Source organism: Perca flavescens, chromosome 14, assembly GCF_004354835.1.
Source record: "Perca flavescens isolate YP-PL-M2 chromosome 14, PFLA_1.0, whole genome shotgun sequence".
Taxonomy (NCBI): domain Eukaryota; kingdom Metazoa; phylum Chordata; class Actinopteri; order Perciformes; family Percidae; genus Perca; species Perca flavescens.
Window position 1 is genome coordinate 28,227,145 of NC_041344.1, and position 23,259 is coordinate 28,250,403.

General features: G+C 40.4%; 2 protein-coding genes across 6 annotated transcripts; one reads left to right on the forward strand and one right to left on the reverse strand.

The window, feature by feature from the left end:
- Positions 1–280: 280 nt before the first annotated feature.
- On the reverse strand, positions 281–19,653 carry paqr7a (progestin and adipoQ receptor family member VII, a). 3 transcript variants are annotated; one of them, XM_028597392.1, is made up of 5 exons: positions 18,875–19,653; positions 18,529–18,612; positions 14,697–14,774; positions 8,479–8,570; positions 281–1,845 (listed from the first exon to the last, which is right to left on the reverse strand). In XM_028597392.1, exon 5 carries the CDS (start codon positions 1,806–1,808, stop codon positions 744–746), a length of 1,065 nt encoding a protein of 354 aa, XP_028453193.1. In that variant the 5' UTR covers positions 1,809–1,845; positions 8,479–8,570; positions 14,697–14,774; positions 18,529–18,612; positions 18,875–19,653; the 3' UTR covers positions 281–743. The 3 variants fall into 3 exon arrangements, with proteins under 3 accessions (XP_028453193.1, XP_028453194.1, XP_028453191.1); XM_028597393.1 differs by having other exon boundaries at positions 8,483–8,570; positions 18,529–19,653; XM_028597390.1 differs by having other exon boundaries at positions 18,529–19,653.
- On the forward strand, positions 16,985–22,228 carry tmem222b (transmembrane protein 222b). Of its 3 annotated transcripts, none has more exons than XM_028597394.1 (6): positions 16,985–17,147; positions 18,271–18,355; positions 19,711–19,742; positions 19,899–19,995; positions 20,094–20,224; positions 22,109–22,228. In XM_028597394.1, exons 1-6 carry the CDS (start codon positions 17,029–17,031, stop codon positions 22,194–22,196), a joined length of 552 nt encoding a protein of 183 aa, XP_028453195.1. In that variant the 5' UTR covers positions 16,985–17,028; the 3' UTR covers positions 22,197–22,228. The 3 variants fall into 3 exon arrangements, with proteins under 3 accessions (XP_028453195.1, XP_028453196.1, XP_028453197.1); XM_028597395.1 differs by lacking the exon at positions 22,109–22,228 and adding an exon at positions 21,434–21,500; XM_028597396.1 differs by lacking the exon at positions 22,109–22,228 and adding an exon at positions 21,049–21,417.
- Positions 22,229–23,259: the final 1,031 nt, after the last annotated feature.

Genomic DNA, 23,259 nt, shown 5'->3' on the forward strand with positions numbered 1-23,259 from the left:
TCACAAGGTACTCTATCAGCACCAACTGTTTGCTAAATTGTATATAAAATGTGCAACAATTGGCTCTCAAGGCACAATGACAATGGCCCTGCATGTAGTAAAATTGTTATTACCTGTAAAATGGTAGATTTTTTTTTATATTACTAAAAATCCATAAGGTTTGGTTAAATATGCCCCGCATGAATGAATGAATGAATTAATTTATATATATATATATATATATATATATATATATATATATATATATATATATATATATATATATATATATACACACACACACACACACACACACTTTAGATGCTATTCCACATATCCCAGTATCGTAGTATGAAAAGAAAAACATACTACAACCGGATAATTTAACAAATTCATCTGCATGTCATGTATTTTTATCAGTTAGTGTGATTTTATAAATGGCCATGCATGAATGCATGCATTCCATATGCAGGTTGTTAAGAATCTGATTTTGATTACTTAAAAAACACCAGCCTCTGCTGATACATGAAAAGTATTGTGAAATTATAATACAAATCAGTACCAAAATACTAAATCCTAATATCATTATGTAACCCTATGTTATACGGCCAGAGTTATGAAATGTTCAAGTTGCAACAGCTATTGACATAATACAAGCCAGTAGCATGTACAGTATAATTAGTTCCCTTTCTATCAAAGCTGTCAGTCTAAAAGGAAAGGCACATAGATGTTTTTTTTATATAGTTCCTACAACATCTAATCTATCATTTGGACTTGGCTTTGAAATCTAGCACTTGTTTAGCTTTCTTCAGCATGAAGGCAACAACTAGCGCACATCCGACCAAAGTGACCCCGTACAGTCCCACAAAGAGAGCAGCCTCACCGCTCTTATGCAGACGCGAGTACAGCGTCCTACGGCCCACGTAGTCGAGGTGGGAGGCATGGATCTGACACAGGGTGCAGCAAGATAAGAGTACATGGAAGATCTGATGACTCTGTCCCACGAAATCGCAGCGCCCGGGGAAGCAGCGCTCTAGCAGGGGGAAGGTAAAGAAGAAGCTGCAGCTGAGGAAGAAAGCCACCTGGCCAAAGTGATAGATCATGGCTGGGTCACTGCTGGCTGGAGACCATGACATGAGTCTTCTCGCCACAGGACTGCTGTCCCAGATATAGGCGAGCGCTGAGGGCACCACCTGGCACACCTTACGCACCCACGTCGGTAAGCTGTGGTTGAAGTACTTGCCGTAGCAGCATCCCAGGCACGACAGACAGCTGAGGACAGTGGCAGCGGGCATGAAGATCCCACGCACGTGTCTGTGCAAGCCCTCATCCACAGCGTAGTAAAAGTGAACTATAGCGCTGCCGTACTGATACTGGGCTACCCCAACATAGTCCAGAAAGAAGAAGATGTAATGACACAGCTCAGACTTCCCACCCAGTAGGTGAGCTGCTGCACTGAATGCCGAGTAGGTCAACGAGGACAGGATGAGGATCAACAGGGGCCATGAATGAGGATCACCAACAAAGTCCACAGTCTCGGCGAGTTGCCGTAATCTAACCAGAATCACCAACAATGCCAGCAGGTGAGTCCAGATGTTGATGGTCTCGTTGTGGCGCTGGAATAAAGACAGGAAGTAATAGCGCCAGTTTTGGTAGAGTGGCCGGTAGCCGGTGCAGACGTAGCGCTCCCTGAAGTAGTAGGGAACCTCGGTGTCTCTTACGGTGCCGGGCATGGAGGGGGCAGCATCAGTCAGCATCCGAGGAAGCTCCCTGATCTGCTGCAGGCTGATGAACACTCGCCCAATTCTCTCCATCACAATGGTCGCCATGACTGTCAGTAGCCGAGTGATGCACACTGGGTCCTTCCTGCACAGAAGATTTTACGAGTTCACATCCACAAAAATGAACGCTTTTTTTAATGCAAAAATATATCAAATCAAAATAACAAAACACTGTAGCATGGATCATCAGAATCGACACAGCGACGTCTTAGACTTCGACGGAGACCAGTGAAGTCTATTAGAAGTCTCTTTTCCGGTGATGGCTGAGTGTTACTGAGCAGCCTCCAACTGAGAGAGACGACGTAGATGTGACGTGAGCAAATTTCAATCATTTCCAATCTTACAGAGACGGAGAGCGTAGGTATATGTAAGGAGATAACATACGCACAGGCTAATTGGTGCTAACTAAAATGCTAGTTAACATTAGAAATTAAACAGCTAATGTGAGTCGAAATCTCTCTCTCTCTCTCTCTCTCAAAAGTGCGCCGTATTTGAAAAAAATGCGGCCCACGCATAAATATGCGGACTTTGGCTGATTATGCCTTGAATTATGCAATCACATAATCGCATTTTTCTGGAGGGACTGGTTCATTTTGTTGCATTTTTTTTTAGGGATTGTGTCCTTTTCTTTTTCATTGTTTCTGTATTTGCATCATGTTTGTGTATTTGGTTGTGTTGTGTGTATTTTCAGCGTGTTTGCTAAATGCTATGCATGTGTTAATAAAGAGGTTTTCTTAATTTGCTTTTGTTTTGTCTATTTACGTGTGTTTCATTAAAAAGGAACACGCCGAATTATTGGGACTTTAGCTTATTCACAGTAACCCCCAGAGTTAGATGCGATCCGTGCGTGTTGTAACTCTGTCTGACGCCCCCAGCGCTAGCTTAGCTTAGCACAGATCCTGGAGGTAACCGGTTCCAACTAGCCTATTGCTCCCAATAAATGACAAAATAACGCCAACATGTTCCTGTTTACATGTTGTGATTTGTATAGTCACAGCGTGTACAAATATCATGGTCACTATGCTTTTACTATCTAGTAATTGTTGAGTCTATTACTCCAACTCTGAGCCAACTCTCTGCTCCTCACCACAGGGCTTCAGGTGCTGCTAGCAAATCACTCCGCCCAAGTAGCAGAATTAGCAGTGCTTCGCCTTTCTGAGAATATAGTTCCCAGTTTGTATACGGTTAGAAGACGGCTGTGTCTCATGTGACCTTGTTATTTGTACACGCTGTGACTATACAAATCACAACATGTAAACAGGAACATGTTGGCGTTATTTTGTCATTTATTGGGAGCAGTAGGCTAGTTGGAACCGGTTACCTCCAGGATCTGTGCTAGGCTAAGCTAGCGCTGGGGGCGTCAGACAGAGTTACAACACGCACGGAGATAAGAAGGGTATGGACTTGTCTAACTCTGGGGGTTACTGTGAATAAGCTAAAGTCCCAATAAGTCGGTGGGTTCCTTTAAGTTGCAGTGCGTTTGCCCATGTCGGCCACCGTAGGTCTGGCTATGCGAGACTACCACACAGCTAGCATACGGTAATGTCTTCCATGAGCTCACCTGGGAGTCCCAAACAGCAGGTTTGTTAAGTGAAGTTTGTTTCTAGCTGCCGTTGTTTCTTCACATAGAACCAGGCTGGTTAAAGTTAGCTGACGTTATGCTGGTCCGCTGTAACAACCACTAACGTGAGCTAACGTTAGCTAATGTCAGCTATCGTAGCTAATGTTTGGCTCTGAGAAAAACAACGGCAGAGAGAAACTTGGTTAAGCAGTGTTTTATAAATGCTTATATATATATATATGTTTATATATATATATATATATATATATATATATATATATATATATATATATATATATATATATATATATATATATACATACACATACATACATACACACAACCGGTCAAAAGTTTGGGGTCACTTAGAAATTTCCATTCCACTCCATTCCAGACACAATACCTGCTGAGATCAGTTGTATTGTTTTTTTTAACCAGGGCAGCAGTTTTCAGATTACATTATTTGCTTACATAATTGCAAAAGGGTTCTCGACTGTTGTAGAAAGAAGTGGCTGAAGAAACACTTGAAATTCATGCTTTTTGGTCTAAACGTCATACCCAAATTAAAAGTGGTACAGCTCCCATATACTTTGACACTCAGGGGTGTGCCTGATATCATTGGAAAGGTGATTGATGTGGGTTTGTTTGTGTATTTGAGAAGTGTTGTATTTTGTAGTTTTTTGGCTTTTTTATTTGCACTTTTCAAATAGACATAAAAAAACGCACAGACATATTTGTAGAAAAGAATTCATATAAAATCCATTTTTGAGTCTTTTAGCTTCTGAATTTTTTTCTGTAGTAAGCTGAGACGTGGCTAATGCTGTGTTGTCTGTCACCTGTCAGATGTGTTTACAGCAGTGTATTTTAATAATTTTACAGATTTATAACTTGGACAGAAATAAAAAATCTCCATTCTAGCCTCTGTAACTCTGTGTCAGTAAGGCCTAGAATCACCCTGACACTTGTAACAAAAACTTGAGAAGGTTTCCTTTCCAATGATATCAGGCACACCCCTGAGTGTCAAAGTATATGGGAGCTGTACCACTTTTAATTTGGGTATGACGTTTAGACCAAAAAACATGAATTTCAAGTGTTTCTTCCACCACTTCTTTCTACAACAGTCGAGAACCCTTTTGCAATTATGTAAGCAAATAATGTAATCTGAAAACTGCTGCCCTGGTTAAAAAAAAACAATACAACTGATCTCAGCAGGTATTGTGTCTGGAATGGAGTGGAATGGAAATTTCTAAGTGACCCCAAACTTTTGACCGGTAGTGTATATTTACTATAAGTAGTTTTCATGGTCATAAACATCAGGGGTCTCATTTATAAAAGTGCGTAGGATCCTTACTATAAGTGTACGTGCGCCCAAAAGCCCAAATTGGCGTACACCGAAAGAAAGTCAGATTTATAAAACCGTGCGTACGCACACCTGTAAGCAATGTTTCCTTTATAAATCACAGATTGACTACAAGTGTGCGTACGTGGATCAACCTCTTATCCCGCCCTGTACACGCCCATTTTTAACCATAAATAGTCAATGCAAAGCACCTCGTGAATGCTAATCAGTATGTTAATGACCCTGGCAGTTTTTCTTCGTTACACCGAAACATGCCGAATCATGACGACTGGCGGAGAAAACAAACAAACAAAACAAAAACTCTCAGACACTCGGGAATTGCTGCCAGTTGAATTATAATTTCGGCCTGTTGTCGCACAGCGTATGGAAACCGGATCTATAGACTACCTTTATTAATAAAATCTTCCAAATCAGCAGGCATTACGGTACTCGGGGACAGCTTCGATATGCCAGACGTATATAATAAGATTTAACAGAACTATATATTATATCCAAACAAGCCTTAGTGATGAAGTTGAAGATTATATATAATATTTATTTAAAAAAACACTTAGCTGTCAGCCATGTATTTGGCCCGGGATGGCACGGTTCCGGCGCGTTGCCCTCTCTACTGGACCCAATTCACTACATAGATCCAAGAGCGCAGCTATATTACTCTTACAGCTACATGAGGGAATTTAAATCGGCATATGAGCCAGTCATCATGGTCCCTGAAGTCTCTTTTTCTCCTGATTCTTCCATTCCAGTCCTCCTGCAGGGCCAGCGGTGCCATCATGCAGCATTACGCACGGGTTCACCGCAGTATTTATGTTTAACCTACAACAATTAGTGATCGTTAACACCTTGCTAAAATCACAGCAACAACTAGTGGTATCCCCCACCCCGAGATACAATTTGAAATCGAAATGTAATAGGCAAACACACTTTTCTTCATGCATGGTTTGATATAAACAGTATTACATTTTAGACTGATAACGAGGACATAGAGCGTAACGATTGCGCGAGAGCTGAAACGGCTGTATTTCCAGACTTTGACATTTGATGACATATGCACAGTTTTAAAGACCGATATTTAGTTATTTACACTGTGTTCTGCAGTTATCTAATGGTAGAGTATTTGATGCTATCCTGTATTCCATGTAGTCAGGCCATCTCCTCCTCCTGCGCTCCGTATCGGACAATGTGACGGCGAGACGTCGCTGATTAAATATTAAGAATAAGTTTTTAAGATTTGAGTTTGAGGTGTTTATGGAACAATTATCACTCAGTACAAGCGCAAATAACTCTGCTGGATTTAATCGTCATATGGTGTGAAGAAATGTGTGCGAGGCATTATTTTTTAATACTTAAACCTATTAAGAGTAGCCTAATCGTTATTCCCACCTGTACTTTCTGCAGTTTGACTTCAGTTCACCACCTCACCATCTGCGTCGCCAATTCCTATTTTGTCTCCAAAATGTGCGTACGCATGGGTCAGAGTTTGCCTGGAGGCATACGCACATTTTCACGTTTATAAATGAGACACCAGGTGTTTAAGGATATGCTTGCGTCCCGTCCGTTGGCTGTGTGGCTTAGTTGGGTTTGATTTAGAGCTCCCTTAAAACGCTATAATGATCATCATTTCAATGGCCAGTTACCGTGCCACTTGCACATGTTAGTGCACGGGTCCACTATGTGACAAACCCTATGGAGCGTACCACGTGTGTGCATATTTCAAGAGAGAGATGGTGTAAGTGAAGAAATAGAGACAACTAAAGCCACTAAGCCACATTAACATAATTAAAAAATCTGCCTATTATCACCTTAAAAATATATCAAGGGTTAAAGGGCTTATGTCTCAGCAGGATCTGGAAAAACTTGTCCATGCTTTTATCTTCAGTAGACTTGACTACTGTAACGGTGTCTTTACAGGTCTCCCTAAAAAATCAATCAGACAGCTGCAGCTGATTCAGAACGCTGCTGCTCGAGTCCTCACTAAAACCAAGAAAGTGGATCACATCACTCCAGTACTGAAGTCTCTACACTGGCTTCCAGTGCCTCAAAGAATTGATTTCAAAATACTTTTACTGGTTTATAAATCACTAAACGGTTTAGGGCCAAAATACATTTCTGATCTGCTACTACATTATGACTCACCCAGACCTCTCAGGTCGTCTGGGACAGGTCTACTTGTTGTCCCCAGAGTCAGAACTAAACCGGGGGAAGCAGCGTTCAGTTTTTATGTTCCACATATCTGGAACAAACTCCCAGAAACCTGTAGGTCCGCTGCAACTCTCAGTTCTTTTAAATCTAAGCTAAAGACCTATCTTTTTGATGTTGCTTTTCTTTAAATAATCTATTTTATTAACTTTAATTTCTTATACTGCACTGTAACTTTTATTCTTATACTGCACTATCAATTTTATTCTTGTCTTTTGTTTTTAATTTGTTTATTATTGTTTAATTGTTTTCTAACTGCTCTTTAATGTTTTATGTAAAGCACTTTGAATTGCCCTGTTGCTGAAATGTGCTATATAAATAAAGCTGCCTTGCCTAAACCAAACAAATCACAGAAGTGAAAGAAAAAATCTGCTGTCAAGTCCGACAGTTTCCAGCCGCTTCAGGAAGGACGTCACAGAAACGCTCACATCCTGTTAGATCTGATTACGATTTAATAAAAATGTTATCAGACCCATATATCAGCTTGTACACAGCCTCTACTTATGACAGAGTAGCAATCTGTTGCTGATTTTTATTAATAACCGACTAAACGTAACTATCAGCCACACATGTGGTTTGTACAGAATAAGCCTTTAAATCAGACAAATCGTTAAAATCCCTCCAGTTCAAAATCAATCAAAAGTTGACATAAAACATCATCGTGCGGAGTCGATTCTGTCGAACCAATCAGCTGTAAGATTGGCTGAGAGGCAGGCGTTTCCCAGCATGCCCTGGGCCCGCCTGGGTCTTGCTGTCGGTGAAAAGCAACTGCGCCGCCTTCATCTCGTGAGGTCATCGTTGCCCACGTGTGCATGACGTCAGAGCAAGTCGGGATCAGGTTGGACGCAAACCTAACGGGCACGCATTGGGCGGCGATCGCCGGTGATCGATTCTGCGCAGACCTGGCTCCTCTGGAACGAGCCTACTGTCTGGGAGTTAACACGCCCACCTGAGGCCCAAAGGCTCTTTGCTGACACCCACAAACGTCCCACACTCAAAATAAGAAGGAAAGATAATTCAGGCAGGCTGCTGGCTTTCTGCAGACATGCCCAACACTTGTAGTGGGTCATAATAATAATAATAATAATAAGAAGAGATGATTGAGAGGGATTACTTTTGTATTAATCCATACATTGTTTGTTGAGGATAGCCCTGCATATTATACCTTTAAACACACAACTGGTCTGACAGGCCACATGACATCATATTTTTTTATGTTACATAAGTGTTTGCCTCCCTCTGTTTTACGTTTTAATTAGTAAGAGTATAAGAGGCAGTGGTATGAACTTTTAAGTTTAACTTGACAGCAAGATTAGGTTTTTTTCCCCTCCATCCTTAAATCTAGTGCCACTCTTTTTTTCCTGTACCCGCCCCTGGCGAGAAGATGCTGCGGTGCGTCAAACATCCACATCAAACGGACTTCATCTGCGTTCAGTAAACCGACGCGTGTCGATTTGCCCGTCAGTCGTGTGTATTCTACAGGCGGGACTAAACCCGAGACAGTTCAGAAAAGTTCTGCCACAGCCTGAAACACAGGCGTAACTTCTTAAACCTAGGGCGCATCACCTTAGCAGGCGACCTATTTACTGACGACTTACCCACCTTGTTCCTTGTTTTTTTCAGTGTCCGCAGCTGAAACGATCTCTTCCTCCGCAGGGCCAGACACATATTCAACAGATGGATCTTGGCTCTGAAGAGAAAAGGCTGCGTCAAGTTACTAATCGTGCTTAAAACGCAGCCGGAAGTGTAGTGATTTTGCCATACAAAAATAAAAGCGTCATTCTTTGGCTAAGGCAAAAATAATACAGAAATGATAAAACCTGTAACGGTGGGCGCTTGGGTAGCTCTTCTGGTTGAGCTCGCGTCCATATAGGCTACAGAGGCTCAGTCCTCGACGCAGCGGCCGCGGGTTCGATTCCGACCTGCGGCCCTTGTGCTGCATGTCATTCCCCCTCGCTCTCTCCCCTTTCATATCTAAGCTGTCCTGTCACAAATAAAGGTATACAATGCCAAAAAAAAAATCTTTAAAACTTGAAATGGAAAATGGATATAGACTAGTGTAACATATCAAGTAAGAGTCGTTCTGATGTTATTTTTTAAAACAGTAGCCTATAAAATATAGAAAATTACATGTAAAATATGGATAAATACATGCAGATTGGAATTGGTGAAATATAGCCTACCAAACAAGACAAAAATCAAACGCATAACTCCTAAATCTACATATAATATCTTTGCGTTAGAAGGAATACAATTTGGTTTGGCCTATATTCACGTTCGTATGCGCACGTGTGTAGCCTAACTGATCAAAGATATATTTAATCTGTATTCAGCCTATGTCATCTAACAAAACAGAAGGTTTGCCAGTCCAGTCATTGTTCAGGACGCAATTGACTTGCAAAGATTTGGTAGCGTTAATAACAGTTTTATTTTGAAAGATCATACCGGAAAACCTACTGTGCGTATAACTTGCTAGACACTGGGTGGATCAGGAGGAAGAAGGTGCTTTTTTAAAAAGAGACTTAAAGATAACATTGACGAAAGAAAACCTCGGATGTGAGGTAACCCTCTTAAACTGGTAGCCTACATGTTCAGGCTTGAGTATTAAGTAAAGTTGGTTTGTGGTGTGTTCATGGGCAAATGGAATTAACATTAAGAAAACAAAAGTCCTCCAATCTCAGTACGACTCACTCAATCTAATCCCTCGGTGGATGCAAAATGGAAGAAGAAGCCTAAATAGCATTTTAAATCGGAACATTTCTAGTAGCCAGACAGAGAGAGGTATTCCGGCTGTGTGGGTGTCAACTTCTGGAACATTCTTCGTCAATGAGTCTGCTCTGTAGTTTATAGTTTACACAGACCTGATAACAGTAGGCCTGTATCATACAGGCAGTAGGCTAGCAGCTAGGACCACACCACCTACAGCAGGATTGTGTCGGCGGTTCAACCCAGAAGGCATGTGGGGATAAGTTGAAAGCTTTTCTGAAAGTATTTTGTGATTCAAATAATAGGGGCAGTAAAACCTATGTTCTCTCCTTAAAAATCCCTTTATATATTGGTTAAGGTTAAAAAAAAAAAAAAAAAAAAAAAATATATATATATATATATATATATATATATATATATATATATATATATATATATATATATATATATATATATATATATATATATATATATATATAACAACCAAGGGGGGAAATATGGGATATTACAGGGACAATTTAAATAACAGTTTGACAATTAAGGAAAAACACGCTTAAATACAGTAAAGTATAAAGCTACAGCCAGCAGTTGGTCTGCTTAGTTTAGCATAAAGACTGGAAACAGACAGCCTGGGTGTGTCCAAAGGTACCAAGAAATAGTCTGGCACTTAACCCCCCATAAAACTGCAACTTGTAGTTTTTACACTTTGGTTTTTGTTTAAATTTTGAGTTGCTAATACCTTCTAACATAGCCAGACTAGCCATTTCCCCGTTTCTATTCTTAAACTATCCCCTGCCTTACATAAGGAGTGGTGTCAGTTTTCTCATCTAACTCTTGGCAAGAAAGCAAATAAATGTGTTTCCCCAAATGTGCTTTAAGTATTGCTTAAAAGGGATGTGTTCACTGTTTAAAAGGGTACAGAAGAGGATTAGGGCCTCATGTTAAAAAGTATTTAAGTTCTGGGTTTAAAGTCAGAATTCTGACTTTATTCTCAGAATCCTGAATTTCTTCTCAGAATTCTGACTTCATTCCTGACAGAATTAAGGGCTTTTCACACGGGAAGCAATTGTCGTTTTATTTTACTGTAACTTTACTTACAGTTCTGTAGTATTTGAAAACAACATACAGTATTTTCATTGCAAATGTTGCCGGCATGCAAAGTTATTTCTCTGGGTGGGAATACTTTGACAGAAGATTTTGGCCTCGCTTCTCTAAAAGATGTTTGAGGGTCAAGACTTTGAGGGTTAAGGTTAGAATTAGTTAACATAAGGCTAAGGGTTTAGGCAGTTAGATGGTTAAGGTTAGGTTACGGGGTGCATTAAATAGAGAAGTAGTTGTGTAAGAGAGAATGTAGTCAACTGTTTGCATAGTTGTGTGGGTGTGTATACTTAAGGATGACAAGAAGAGGAGGAGAAAGGCACCACAGATGTGAGAGATCTTGCCACTCTGACTGCACATTTCACTGAAATAACATTGGGAACAGCAAGCTTGACTTGCAGACTGACGACTGGGATTACAAACACGTATTGTTGCTTGGAAAGCGTTTGCAGTAATCAAGAGTTCTCTCATGTCCTGTAAGGAAATTAGTTCACAATGTACCAGACACCAGAAACTGTGGTCCACTTACAATGACAGACTAAATTTGGCTCACCAGTGTTACTTCAGGAGGAAAATCTTAAAGGTTTAAATATGCATATAAATGGGTTAGAAACTGTGTTGTTGACAGCAACGGCATAGTGTTAAATTAGTGACTTATTAGCTACAGTTGCATGTGAACTAATGGTAATTTGGCTTAGCGACACATTTCTGTTATCAAAGCCAAGGTTAAGTTGTGCAGTAAAACTTATCTTAACTTAAATATTCAATCATAATTGTATCTTGAGTTCCACATTCAACAGAATGTATTCTTGAAGCACAGAATACTGTGGGCTCTGGGTGGGGAGCAGCTCTGAAAGTGTTACATTCACTTCACCACTAACTATTTCTCTTCAACATCTGGCCTCTGATATGATCTACCAAAGTGTGGCGCCGTCACTCCCTCTCTCTGCGCATTTATCGCTCTTACAAATATTTACACACTTCCTGTTGCTACTCGCTTTCTCACTAGTTTCCTGTCTCACACATCTTTCATTAGGCGTGGAGCCACTGACTGTGATGCAGACATGTCTGTGTTGTCACTTCACCTGTTAGGTGTTAGGTGAACATAGATCTGTTCAACTTGTTCAACCGGTTTCCCAGTAAGGTTGACTCTTGTGTGTCTGAACTTGTAAAGACTAAGCAAGACTCCCATATACCCTAACACAGGGATTCCCAACCCGGGGGGGGGGGGGGTGGAGATACTTCTGCAGGTGCCATGGGGTACATGGAAAGATTGGAGTGTAGCACAAATATCACCAAGTCAGCTGTAACACCTGAACACTACATGTTGCAGGTATGCAAGTGTGTGAAAAACTAGTTAGCAAGCACATAAGTTTAAAGATGTAAGTAAAAGTGATGGATAAACGGTAGAAATAATTAGCTAAAAGTAACGAATAGACAGTTTAAATGGAGTAGTTAAAAGTAACTAAATGGTTATCATTCATTCAGCTGCACTCCAAGTAGTTGTAGCCAAGTAGTAGTACAATTGCTGACCAAACCAACCTTAATATTGACAGTTCAAATTGTATGAAATAAGAAAAATATCCGCTTTTATAGAATGAATAATGTTATCCATTTGGAACATTGGGAATCGATAAAGGGGGGCACGCGAGTTCATCTGACAGGCCTGTGGGGGTACCTCAGACTGAAAAGGCTGGGACCACTACCCTGATGAATCATGTCCAGTAGCTCTCCAACATAACCACAAAGGGGCAGTGTTTCCTTTTGGAACCACGTTGTTCTTCGCTCCACAGGGGCCCCTCTAAAGCAGTGGTTCACAAACTTCTTTTCAATAATGTACCCCTTTTGATTTGTTTCTTTAAGCCAAGTAAAGCGCTAGTCATTTTCGGTAGAAAAAAAACAAAACAAAAAGTGTATATAAACAGGAACAGTACAGCGCTGTCAGTGATAGATTTACTAAACAACAGCCTTGGAACTGAAAAATATATTTAAATGCTAATGAGAAAAAGGAGACAAAAACTGTAAAAAAAAAAAAAAAAAAAAAAAAAAAAACTTGGAAAAAGATGGTAGAAAGAAGGAAGGAAGTAAGGCAAGAATAGGTCAAAAATAGTATCAAAAACTTCAAAAACAGTGACATAAGAAGAAAAAAGGAAAGTGCAAGGAAGGCAAGATTAGGTCCAAAGAAGGCGACACAAATGTCACATTTTTGGTAGGAAGGAAAAAAAAAAAAAAACATTCAGCCTTGTAACTATTAAACATTTTGCTAAATATCTCACATACCCCCTGCAGTCCTCCAAAGTACCCCTGGGGTACACATAACCCCCATTTGAGAAACATTGCTCTAAAGTACAGGGCTTCAATACAGGGCCTTTTCAAATACTTATTAATTCAAAAGACCACATGCTAAATATTCCCAGGGGCCTTTGGGTCCTCTGAAGGCTGACTGAAAGGTTGACTCTGGGACAATTTCCCTCTTTGTCCAGTTGGGAATCTAGTCTTGCACAACATAAACTCTGGGTAATGACTTCCCTCATGTCCTCAGAGATGCCAAATTTGAAGCTTAGTGTACGTAGGACGGAAAATCAATACCCCAATTTCAACAAATTACACTGAATCAATGTATTGATTCATTATGCGAGGTACACGACCTTTCACGAGATTTCATTAGCCTTTAATGAAGAGCACTTCACCTCTCGGGGGATTTTTAAGTGACATGGTTTTAAAAAGTGCTGTGTAGTTTCAAATGACTGGAGAGTCATTGTCTCTGTCTTTAATCAGGGCCTTTTTTTAACCAGTAAAAAAAAAAAAAAAAATAATCACAACTTTTTACACAACCTTTCAGAATAAATTCAAATGCTCCTATGTGTTTCTACAAGTGCAGAATTAGACCCTTATTGTATTTCTTAGCTGGGCAATCAGAGTCCAGGGAGCTGAACTGGAAACTCGCAGGCACTTGACATTTTACTTTTCAAACCTTTGACTGGAAACGCTAACATGTCACCAAGTTATGGGCCCGAAAGCTGCACATCTTCTGGCCTAATTGGGTTGGATGGCTAAGCCAGATATTGAGGTGACATTTTGCTGGAGAATTCCCTCAGCTCTGTGTGCCTTCATTTATCAACGTCTGCCTGCTTTTGCTGAGTAGTTTGTTTTTGCCCTTCGCACAATATATCACCTGTCACATCTAATGGGACCCAGTATGGAGTACACAGGGCCCCAGCAGATCCCTTGGGTTCATCATTGTTTCCATTTTCACCATTGCCACAGATAACTCCTTCGATAGCTGCAGCCCTCCACCTCCTCCATACTGGAGAGCTCTCCTTGTGCCGGCATGAAATCACATATAGGCGTTTTGCAATAAACTGTACAGAAGTCCCACTGAAGTGCTAGGATTGAATTTGGATAATCACAATGGATTTATTGTTGACACATTATTCAAGTATTTGGCTGAGTGTTCCCAAAAGGACAAATACGCAGAATCTCATCTCTATAGCTCTCTGCATTGAGATTGCCTCCAATGATGACACGCCTTGTTTTTCCAGTGAGAGAGAAGTTGCCCCACACCATCACACTGCCTCCACCAAAAGGTGTTACTCTATCGGTGCAGCAATCAGCATAGCCGATTCACTCACTGGACAAACGAGGCTTGTCATCATTGGAAGCAATCTCAACGCAGAGAGATGTAGAGATGAGATTCTACAACCAGCGGCAATCCCATATCTCCACAGTCTGGGACCGAACTTTATCCTCCAAGATGACAACGCTCGCCCCCACAGGGTGAGGTTTATCAGAGACTACCTCCAGAATGTGGGAGTGGGGAGGTACTTTTTTTTTTTTTTTTTTTTTTTTTTTTTTTTTTTTAAAAAAGGTAAACAAGCTGGAAAATTGCCCTATTAACTTACATTGGTTTACGTTTCCCCGCTGCCGACTGCAGCAATCCTGATTTTTAAATTGTTTCCTTTACCGGTGGTTTCCAAATGTTTTGGCTCATAAGTGCTAAATCAGTACTCACCAAAGCCTTAGTGTGGACATGAGGTGTGAGCAGCTCAGTCAAATCTTTTTGGGAGAGTTCCCAAGGTGGTCGAGCAAGCTAGCCAGTGAATGAAGAGAGGGAGCAAAGCAGTTAATCACATTTTCTTAAATGCTATTTTCTGATTGCTTCACGGCAGTGAAAGCACAAAATACATACCCACCTGCAGGAAGGTGCCATATTGCCGGATTGTATGTGAAAGCAGTGCTTCATTCTGTGTGTGTGTCAGTTAAAGCTATGCGTCAGTTTGGGACGCCAAAGGGCGTGACAAAGCAGCAGAACTTGGGAATGAGTAATCCCAATATTATAAATTTGCACGCCAATATTGGCTGGGGGTTACACACCCATGTAAGGCCAAAAGGCTCTTTGCTGCTGCCCATAAACATCCTGCACACAGCAAAATGAAAAAAATACCAGACACCACCACACACTTCTAGTGGGTCATAAGTGATGATTGAGGGGGATTACTTTTGTATTATTCCATACATTGTTTTTTAGTAAAATGCTGCATATTGGCCTACCATTAAAATCAGGAAACACCTATTTTTCTCTCTGTAATTCACTTGTGATCTTAGATTTATCTTGCTAAATTATTCACATTTTAGGTGTTGACCCTTGACACTTATGAAGTCAGAACGGTTAGTGACGACTAGGGCTGCAACTAATTACGTTTTCCATCGCTGATTGATCTGCAAACTATTTTCTTGATTATTCAAGCGTTTTTATTAGTTTATTTGTCAGGGACCATGCACAGTTCAGGCCCTGTACCAGAGTTAGCTATACAACTAATTTACATCTGTGGTCCCTGGGCAAGGGAGATAAAAAAAGGACAATATTAACAATACAAAATATACTATCAAAACAGATAAAAACTTAAACATGTGACAAGCATTACATCACATATAAACCAGAATACAAAATATACATTCCATGTTATAAAAAGATCAATGATCACATAGTTGATTTGCCTTCAGCCAAGTTAAGGACATTTTAAAACTGCTGAGACTTGCACAATCTCTAATGTGAAGTGGAATTAAGTTCCATTTTTCTACTACAGTAAATGAAAAAGCTGATTGACCAAATTTAGTCTTCCTAAATTGAGTGTAACAGTCACCTCTTACAGAAGCCCTGGTGACCCTTACATTATCTCTGCAAAATGACACATTGCTTGAGTTGGGGTGGTGCAAGATCCTGGGTCAATTTATACATCAAGCCCAGGCTGACATCTTCATTGTCGTGTTTGTTCAAAATCAAAATATTTATATATAAAACTGAGAAAAGCAGCAAATCCTCACAAAATTGGAACCAAAAAAGTGTGTGTTTTTGCCTTGAATTATACATAATATAACCTAATTGTGATGCGGTTGTAAACCCATATTTCCCCATCACTTGTATTACTTGTTGGATTACTGTTCTGTGGTAGATTATCATAATTGACACCTTCAGAAATAACAGCCATCAGTTAAAACATTTGAGTGGTTTTTGACTACCATATTATCCAAATAAATCTTAGTTACTCCAGAGAAAAGGTTGTTAAAATGGGTGTGTATTGAACTGCTTTAAGTATGAAATATATTTTCTGTAAGGGCTGAATTACTGGCATGTCTGACTAAAGTTGTACTAGCCTATTATTTTTGATGGCTCGCATAGATCCAAGAAAACTTAACCAAACTTAACTAAACTATATAAACTGTTCTTGTATAGATCCCGGAAGCAAAATTACGAATCCCACTATGGCCACGCCAAGACCCGCCCTACGAAGCAGCTTGATTGGTTGGGGTTAGGCATTTCACGTCGAGTGGTTAAGGTTAGGATAGCTGATTGGTCAGGGGATAGGACCTGTACAAATCAGGTTACCCTGCCTTGCTTATGCATGGACGCCTGGCCAATAGTAGCTATTGAAGGGCGGGTCTTGGCGTGGCCATAGTGGGGAAAGAAATATCGCATCCCGGAAGCTACTGCTGCTGCCAAGACGGACAGTATCAAGCCATCTTAAATGAGGAGAGAGCTTCCTATACCTTTCAAAATAAAACCTACATTGAATTCTTATAGTATGTGGCTAATTATATATCGTAACACGCCAGTCAGGTTTCGTCTATCATTTTCCCCAGAAGTTAAAATGCCTATTATTTAATTTAAATTGCTCATGACGTTGCGCATGATGTATCCCCCTACTTATTATTAACCATATTCATTACCAAAACGGTCACATCATTTTGAAGCCAAAAATCATATTTCCGGTATTGTTCTGTGTAGTTGTGCGACTTGACGCAGCTGTAAATGGGACACATGAGTTCATTTTCCACAGCTGGTGATGGCGGATGTTGTTGAAAAAGACACCATGAAGAATTACCACATAGCGTCTGAGAAAATTAACCCAGAGGCCAGTCGCTATCCATACTGTATTGTGTGGACACCTATCCCCGTGTTATCGTGAGTTATCGCCGTCCCCTGCAAGTCTGCTTCTGACCCAAAACCCTCGGGTGGAAGTGACAGCTTTATTAGCTTAGCTAGCTAGCAGACGTACAATACCATCCTGTTGCGGACTTCCTTTATAAAAAAAAAAAATTAAGTGTTTATTAATGTGGCCTCGCCGTGTTTATTGGTGTGGCTTCGCTGTTGGTAAGAGTCAGATGATTTGTTTAATGTTAGCGAATAATTGAAAATGTCGGTCCATATAAAAAACGTTCATTAAGCGGAGCCTACATTAGAAAGCCACATTACACCAAGTAAACTAATATGGCAAACTTTCACATACTGAATACTTACTGTACTTAAAGTCAGCCTTTTTAAAATGCACGTCACAATACTAATGCTACTGGTCAGTCACATGTTCATGTTTTCAAACACTTGCTTATTATTTATAGTTCTATTCGTAAAACAATGGAGTTAGTCGATGCAGAGGAGATGTATTAGAACTTTTGAAATTATTTCATGTTATTTATATTTTAAATAGTTATCTTCCATTGATAAAGTCCTGGCAGCTGTGTATAGCAGTACTAATTCAACAATATCAGCCAATTATTTCCACTAGGGCTGCTCCCTCTTAGTTGATTAATCGACTAATCGGTCGTTTTGGTCTTAGTCAACTTAGATTTCTTTAGTCAATTAGTCATGTTTTATGCTTTTTTTCATGCTGAATGACTTATTTCCAAGAAACGTACGAGCACATTTCTGGTAAACCCAAGAATTAAAGTGGTGCTTTTGCATGACTCTTTGGAGAAACTCAAATTTACAGATCTGTCGATTAAATCAACTAATCGATACAATTGAATGAGCGTTAGTCGACTAAGAATTTCTTTATATCGAGCACAGCCTTAATTTCCACATTAAACTGTAAGATCAGTTTGAATTTCTGAACCAGATTAAAAGTGAATTGATTATTACCCTTTTTTCCACAAAACAGTTACGTTACACATGTAATTTAGTGCTACCTCCGACTGCAGTTTGAGTATTGTACATTTAACACTTAGAAAACATAACACTGGCCTTGTGTGTCCTGGCCAAAATATAATGTACTAACTTTTTAAGTTGTAATATTAACTTTTTTGTTCAGATGGCTGTTTCCATTCATTGGCCACATGGGAATCTGTACTTCCACTGGTGTCATCCGGGACTTTGCTGGACCTTACTTTGTCTCAGTGAGTAATGACTGGTACTGTACAATATTATGGCCTGTATGGAAAATTAAGTACAGTGACTTAACATAAGCACAATGGATAATCAGGTAAGACAAGGAGTAAGAGTGTTACGACTTTTAGCATTTAGCAGCGGTCCACTGAAGACTTGTGTGAAGTAGTTATCAAACACTCACCCCTTGAGCTTGAAAGTAGACTCAAACGTTTGTAACTTGCTCCCTCACGAGGAATGGCACTTAATCTGTTAAGGAGGTTGAGTTCTAGCATCGCAGGGCATCGGTCAGAATGCATGAGCCACAAGACTTTAGACAACTTTAACAAACATTTATTTCCACAAAATGGGGATGCAAATGAAAAGATTAAAAAAAGAGACACACATGGGTTGGGGAATCTAAAAGAAAACTAATAGGAAGCCAATATTCTCACATGTCCATCTTCAAGAAATAAGGATAAATAAAGCTGTCATTTAAATAACGTGGACATGTTATTAAGAATTGAAGTGCAACATAAACATCATCTTACAAGCTGCCCTCTTAGTGAAGGTGAGAAGGGAGTGGTAACCAGGTGGACTCAATCAGGTAATTAGGGGTGACAGGTGGGAGCAAAAACCAATCAGTGATGAGGAAAGGAAGTGCGCTCCAGGAAGTGAGGTAGGTGAAAAAAGTGCCAAAATAACAGAAAATAGGGATCTTTACTGCATAGTCAATTCCAGTGGATTCCAATGCTAACTCTGTTTAACAGTAAAGCGAGATAATAGAAAAACGTATCAAACCCCTCCTACTGAATAATCCACTTCTTTCCTCTTCATCTGTACTTTCAGTATGTTTCAAACTATTACATATTCTGCCCAAATATGGCTAAATACTTGTTTAGTTTAATTTTGTCTGTCGCCTGCAACTGACCTAACCAAATATAGTTGCATCAACCATTTCGTAAACAATGGGCATACACGCATACATAGCACGGAGCCATTTGGCCGTTTCACACACAGTTGTTGACGAATACAGACAAACAGGATGTGAGGCGCATTTTCTAAATTCAAAGCACTAAACCATCTAAATGACATTTCCCGGTTCCCATATGTGTCATCGCACACATGGGATTGTTCATCACATCATTAGAAACAGTTCGTTTTTGAGTGGGAAAATCTTTCAAAGGGCTGATTTAGGTTTACATTTGTACTGCCAACACAGATGTCTGGCTCCATTTGCATTTAGTATAAGTGTAGTACAAAAAAGATTACACAATGAGCCCAGGCAAATTAAAGAAACATGAGTACACAAATTATAACTTCATCGGTTTTAAATGATAATTAGCAATAAAACACTTTTTTTTTTTTTTTTTTTTTTTTGTTGCAGGAAGACAACATGGCTTTTGGAAGACCAACAAAGTAAGTAAATGAAAATATTTGGGTTGTTGTGGCTGATGTGACTCTCACTGATCTTTCAGGGAAAGTATTGCTACAGAGAAATAGTCGGAACCAACCCTGTTTCCTGACATCCGTCCTGCACAACAATACAGTGGTTTCTCTTTGAATGTACTGTAGGTACTGGATCCTTGACGTGAGCAAAGTCTACGCTAGTGGCTCCAATGCCTGGGACACGGCGGTGCACGATGCTTCAGAGGAATATAAGCACAGGATGGTAAATAAGCGCTCTTGTGGACATGACTTTTATTTACTTTTAATACGTGAAAGTGGAAACGCCAGTAATGATTTTTGCGCTCTTTGTTTTCGCCCAAGCACAACCTCTGCTGTGACAACTGTCACTCGCATGTCGCCATGGCTCTGAATCTGATGCGCTACGAAAACAGCACCTCTTGGAACATGGTCAACCTCTGCCTCCTTGCTCTGATCCATGGAAAACATGTCAGGTAAGAAGGGCTAACATGTCCAGCCTTTGGGGATACTGTGTGCTGGGGTTAGAGCGATGTGTGGTGTAGAAAACCAAGTAAACGTTCCAGCTGTGGCAAAGACAAGTTGAGTTGTTGGGGAAGGATGTGCGACATAACTTAAAAACATGGGACCTTTCACACGGAATAAAAAACGGGGAGGTGGAGAGAGAGATACCGCTTGAATTATGCTGACAATCTCAGTGTGTGTAAATCTAAATCTGGTGTTAACATCAAATCTGTTCTGGAGTGGACTCAATTGGCATTGTCAACCAAAACAGGCGTGACCCCATAAGCCAATTTTTAAATATTGCATTAACATTTGTTTAAAAACATGATAGATTACAGTTTTAATTCTGCGTGTTGCTTTCTACAAGTCTGTCGCCGTGTTTCCACTCGATGGATTGTATCCCCTCAGTGTAGGCGGGATTCTCAGCTGATCGCCATAGCAACGGCACGTGAAACGTCTCGGACATCATTTCATTTGACCTGAAAATACCATGACTGACTTGCAGCATAAAGCCTCATGTTAAACATAAAAAAAGAAGCATTTTGTTAGTAGTTCTGCTTTTTCCACATAGAAACATAATGTTGTAGCTCTAATCTATCGCAGTGGATTTAAAGAGCAATGGTGACCGATTACTATGAAGCTGAAAGGTGCTTGAGGTTGTTCACATCCATTGTAGGACAGTCAATAGTCTTCTGTCCAAAAATATCTGCATTTTATTTGCCTCAAAGGCCCAAACTAGAGCCTACCCTATAATCTGAAGCTGCTCTTTTTTTTTTTTTTTTCGTGCCACCATAAGAAGTAGGGCTGAAGCTTGTGAATGAGGTTCCTCACCGTGATCCCAGGGGCTCGGGCAGGATTTTACTGGTATGCCTTGAACCTGTTGTGTGGGAAGTAGTAAGAGTGTATATAGGACATTGCTGCCTTCCCTCTGTAGTCACTTTGGTGCACAGTGGCAACTGTGTCTGCCTGTTTGTGCCACCTGTGCTATGCCTATGAGGTTGTCTGTTACACGGACTGACAGTTTGGCTTGTGTATGTTGGTGTTGATGTTGATATTGACCAACTATTGTTGTTTAGATGCTGATCTTGTCATTTTTATTTTTGTATTTTTTACATTTAAAGTCAAATTTACTTGTTTGGGCTAAACCTGTATGTACTATTATAATCCTTTTATCTTTTTAGGTGTGACATTGTACGATCTGTCCAGGGACAGCAGATGTAAAAATCTGGCACATTTTACATTTTTATATGTATTATTAGTGTGCATTGTCCCTGTTAAATAAACCTGAAATAAATCAAAATAAACCTTTTACTTTGCTTTCCTTCTAGTATTGTTGTTATCAACTGCACAGACCAAAATGCCTCTGGATGCAACTAACAGACCTAAAAACCAATCGGAGCAAAGAAACGTTTTTGAAGCAGGAATAAAATGGCGGCAGTTTTCTTGAATTACCGGTAAAAGGTACACCAAAATGTGTTTCTGAAAACATTTTAGGCGACAAATAAGCAATACAGAAACAGAACCTTGATTCGTATTTTGATCAGAACCACCGAGTTTGACAGTGCGATCGGAGTTCCGTGAGCCTGGTGCGTTGCGCTGGACCGAGAGTGGCAGTTATGTCCAGCAACGACGTTCAAGCATCGTCTTAAACCCGCCCTGTGGTGGATACGACAAATCAAACTGAGCTGGCCGATTTGTCTGGTTTCCAGGCTAGGTAAATGGGCTTTGTACGCTGGTACGAGAAAGAGGAGTACATATATTGTTCATGCTGAACCTGGCTCTCCATGCCTCTTCTCCTCACCTTCATTTATCTGTCTCTCTTTGTCCTCTCTGTGGGTGTCCTCTGCCTGATTCAGCTGTGCAGGCTTTCTGAAGACCTGGCTGCCTTTCCTGATGCTGACGGCCATAATCCTAGCAGTGTCCCTGGCCATCAACCTGCGGTGACCTGGGGAGCCAGGTTCAGGACACAGTGGAACACCCCCGCAGGTCCAAAGTGGGGTTGACCTTTCAAACAACAAGGGGGGGACGGGGGGGAAGCCAAAAAGTAATGGGAAGACATGAAGACTACTTACCTCCAAGAGAAGATTGTTGAACAGGAATGTGAAACACATGCTTGGGTTTTGTGGGGGGGGGGGGGGGGGGCAGGCAGCCTGTTAACTGGCACACCTCCAGTATGCGAAGCTGGAACGCCCTCCTTATGGATATGCATTTCTATTGAGTCATTTATTTCAGGAGAAGTGACTGGAACACCCCACCAACCGCACAAACACGCGTAATGGATTGGGACTGTTGAAGGCCTAACAGCAGGTTCAAGCCATCGCCTCCTGCGAAGCGTAGACGTTGCGTTAGTCGTATTAGATAGTTATAATAGAGGAACAATAGAGGAACATACTTACCGTTTGAATTCTCCCAAGGAACACATTCCTGCCTTGCTGTCCGATTTCGATGATCTTACTTTATAATGGATTGGGAGTGTAATCCCATGATTCCAGTGCTTCTAGGATGCCATTTTTTTTTCTATTACTATACTGGGGAGCACAAACACGTTAAGTCAATTAGATGCTTTTCTAGGGAATTTATTGCATTTCCTGCTTGATCTAATGTAGCTCTTCTCCAGTACTGCGACTTAAAGCGGAACATGCCAGAGCAGTTTGTATTTTTGTGCATTTTTGTACTTAACTCCGTAGGATATAAAAAAATGTCAGCATCTTGTAAAAAGAAATATTTTCTCAGAGATACATTGTACATGTATTTCATGTATCACCTCATGGTACTGTAATAGGTTTACGATAACTGTTTTCATACCTCTTAACTACAGATCATCTGTGCAACGACTGTAGCAACCTCAGTGAATGTGGCCGTGGAGAATACCCAGAGAAAGCAACAGAATAGTTGAGCCTTTCTGCACTCGTGCCAAATGTAGGAGAATGGAAGACCAAGTCAAACTGTGTCCTTGAATGTCTAACTCGTTATTTTAGTGGAACGGCTCCACTGGTGAGTCCAAGGT

What these genes read in the sequence shown, in the direction of transcription:
- tmem222b (XM_028597394.1), top strand. Translation starts at nt 17,029, where the DNA reads ATGGCGGATGTTGTTGAAAAAGACACCATGAAGAATTACCACATAGCG. An exon ending in CTGGACCTTACTTTGTCTCA is followed by an intron (nt 18,356 to 19,710) that starts GTGAGTAATGAC and finishes TTTTTGTTGCAG; the next exon opens with GAAGACAACATGGCTTTTGG. An exon ending in ATCCATGGAAAACATGTCAG is followed by an intron (nt 20,225 to 22,108) that starts GTAAGAAGGGCT and finishes TGCCTGATTCAG; the next exon opens with CTGTGCAGGCTTTCTGAAGA.
- paqr7a (XM_028597392.1), bottom strand. Translation starts at nt 1,808, where the DNA reads ATGGCGACCATTGTGATGGAGAGAATTGGGCGAGTGTTCATCAGCCTG.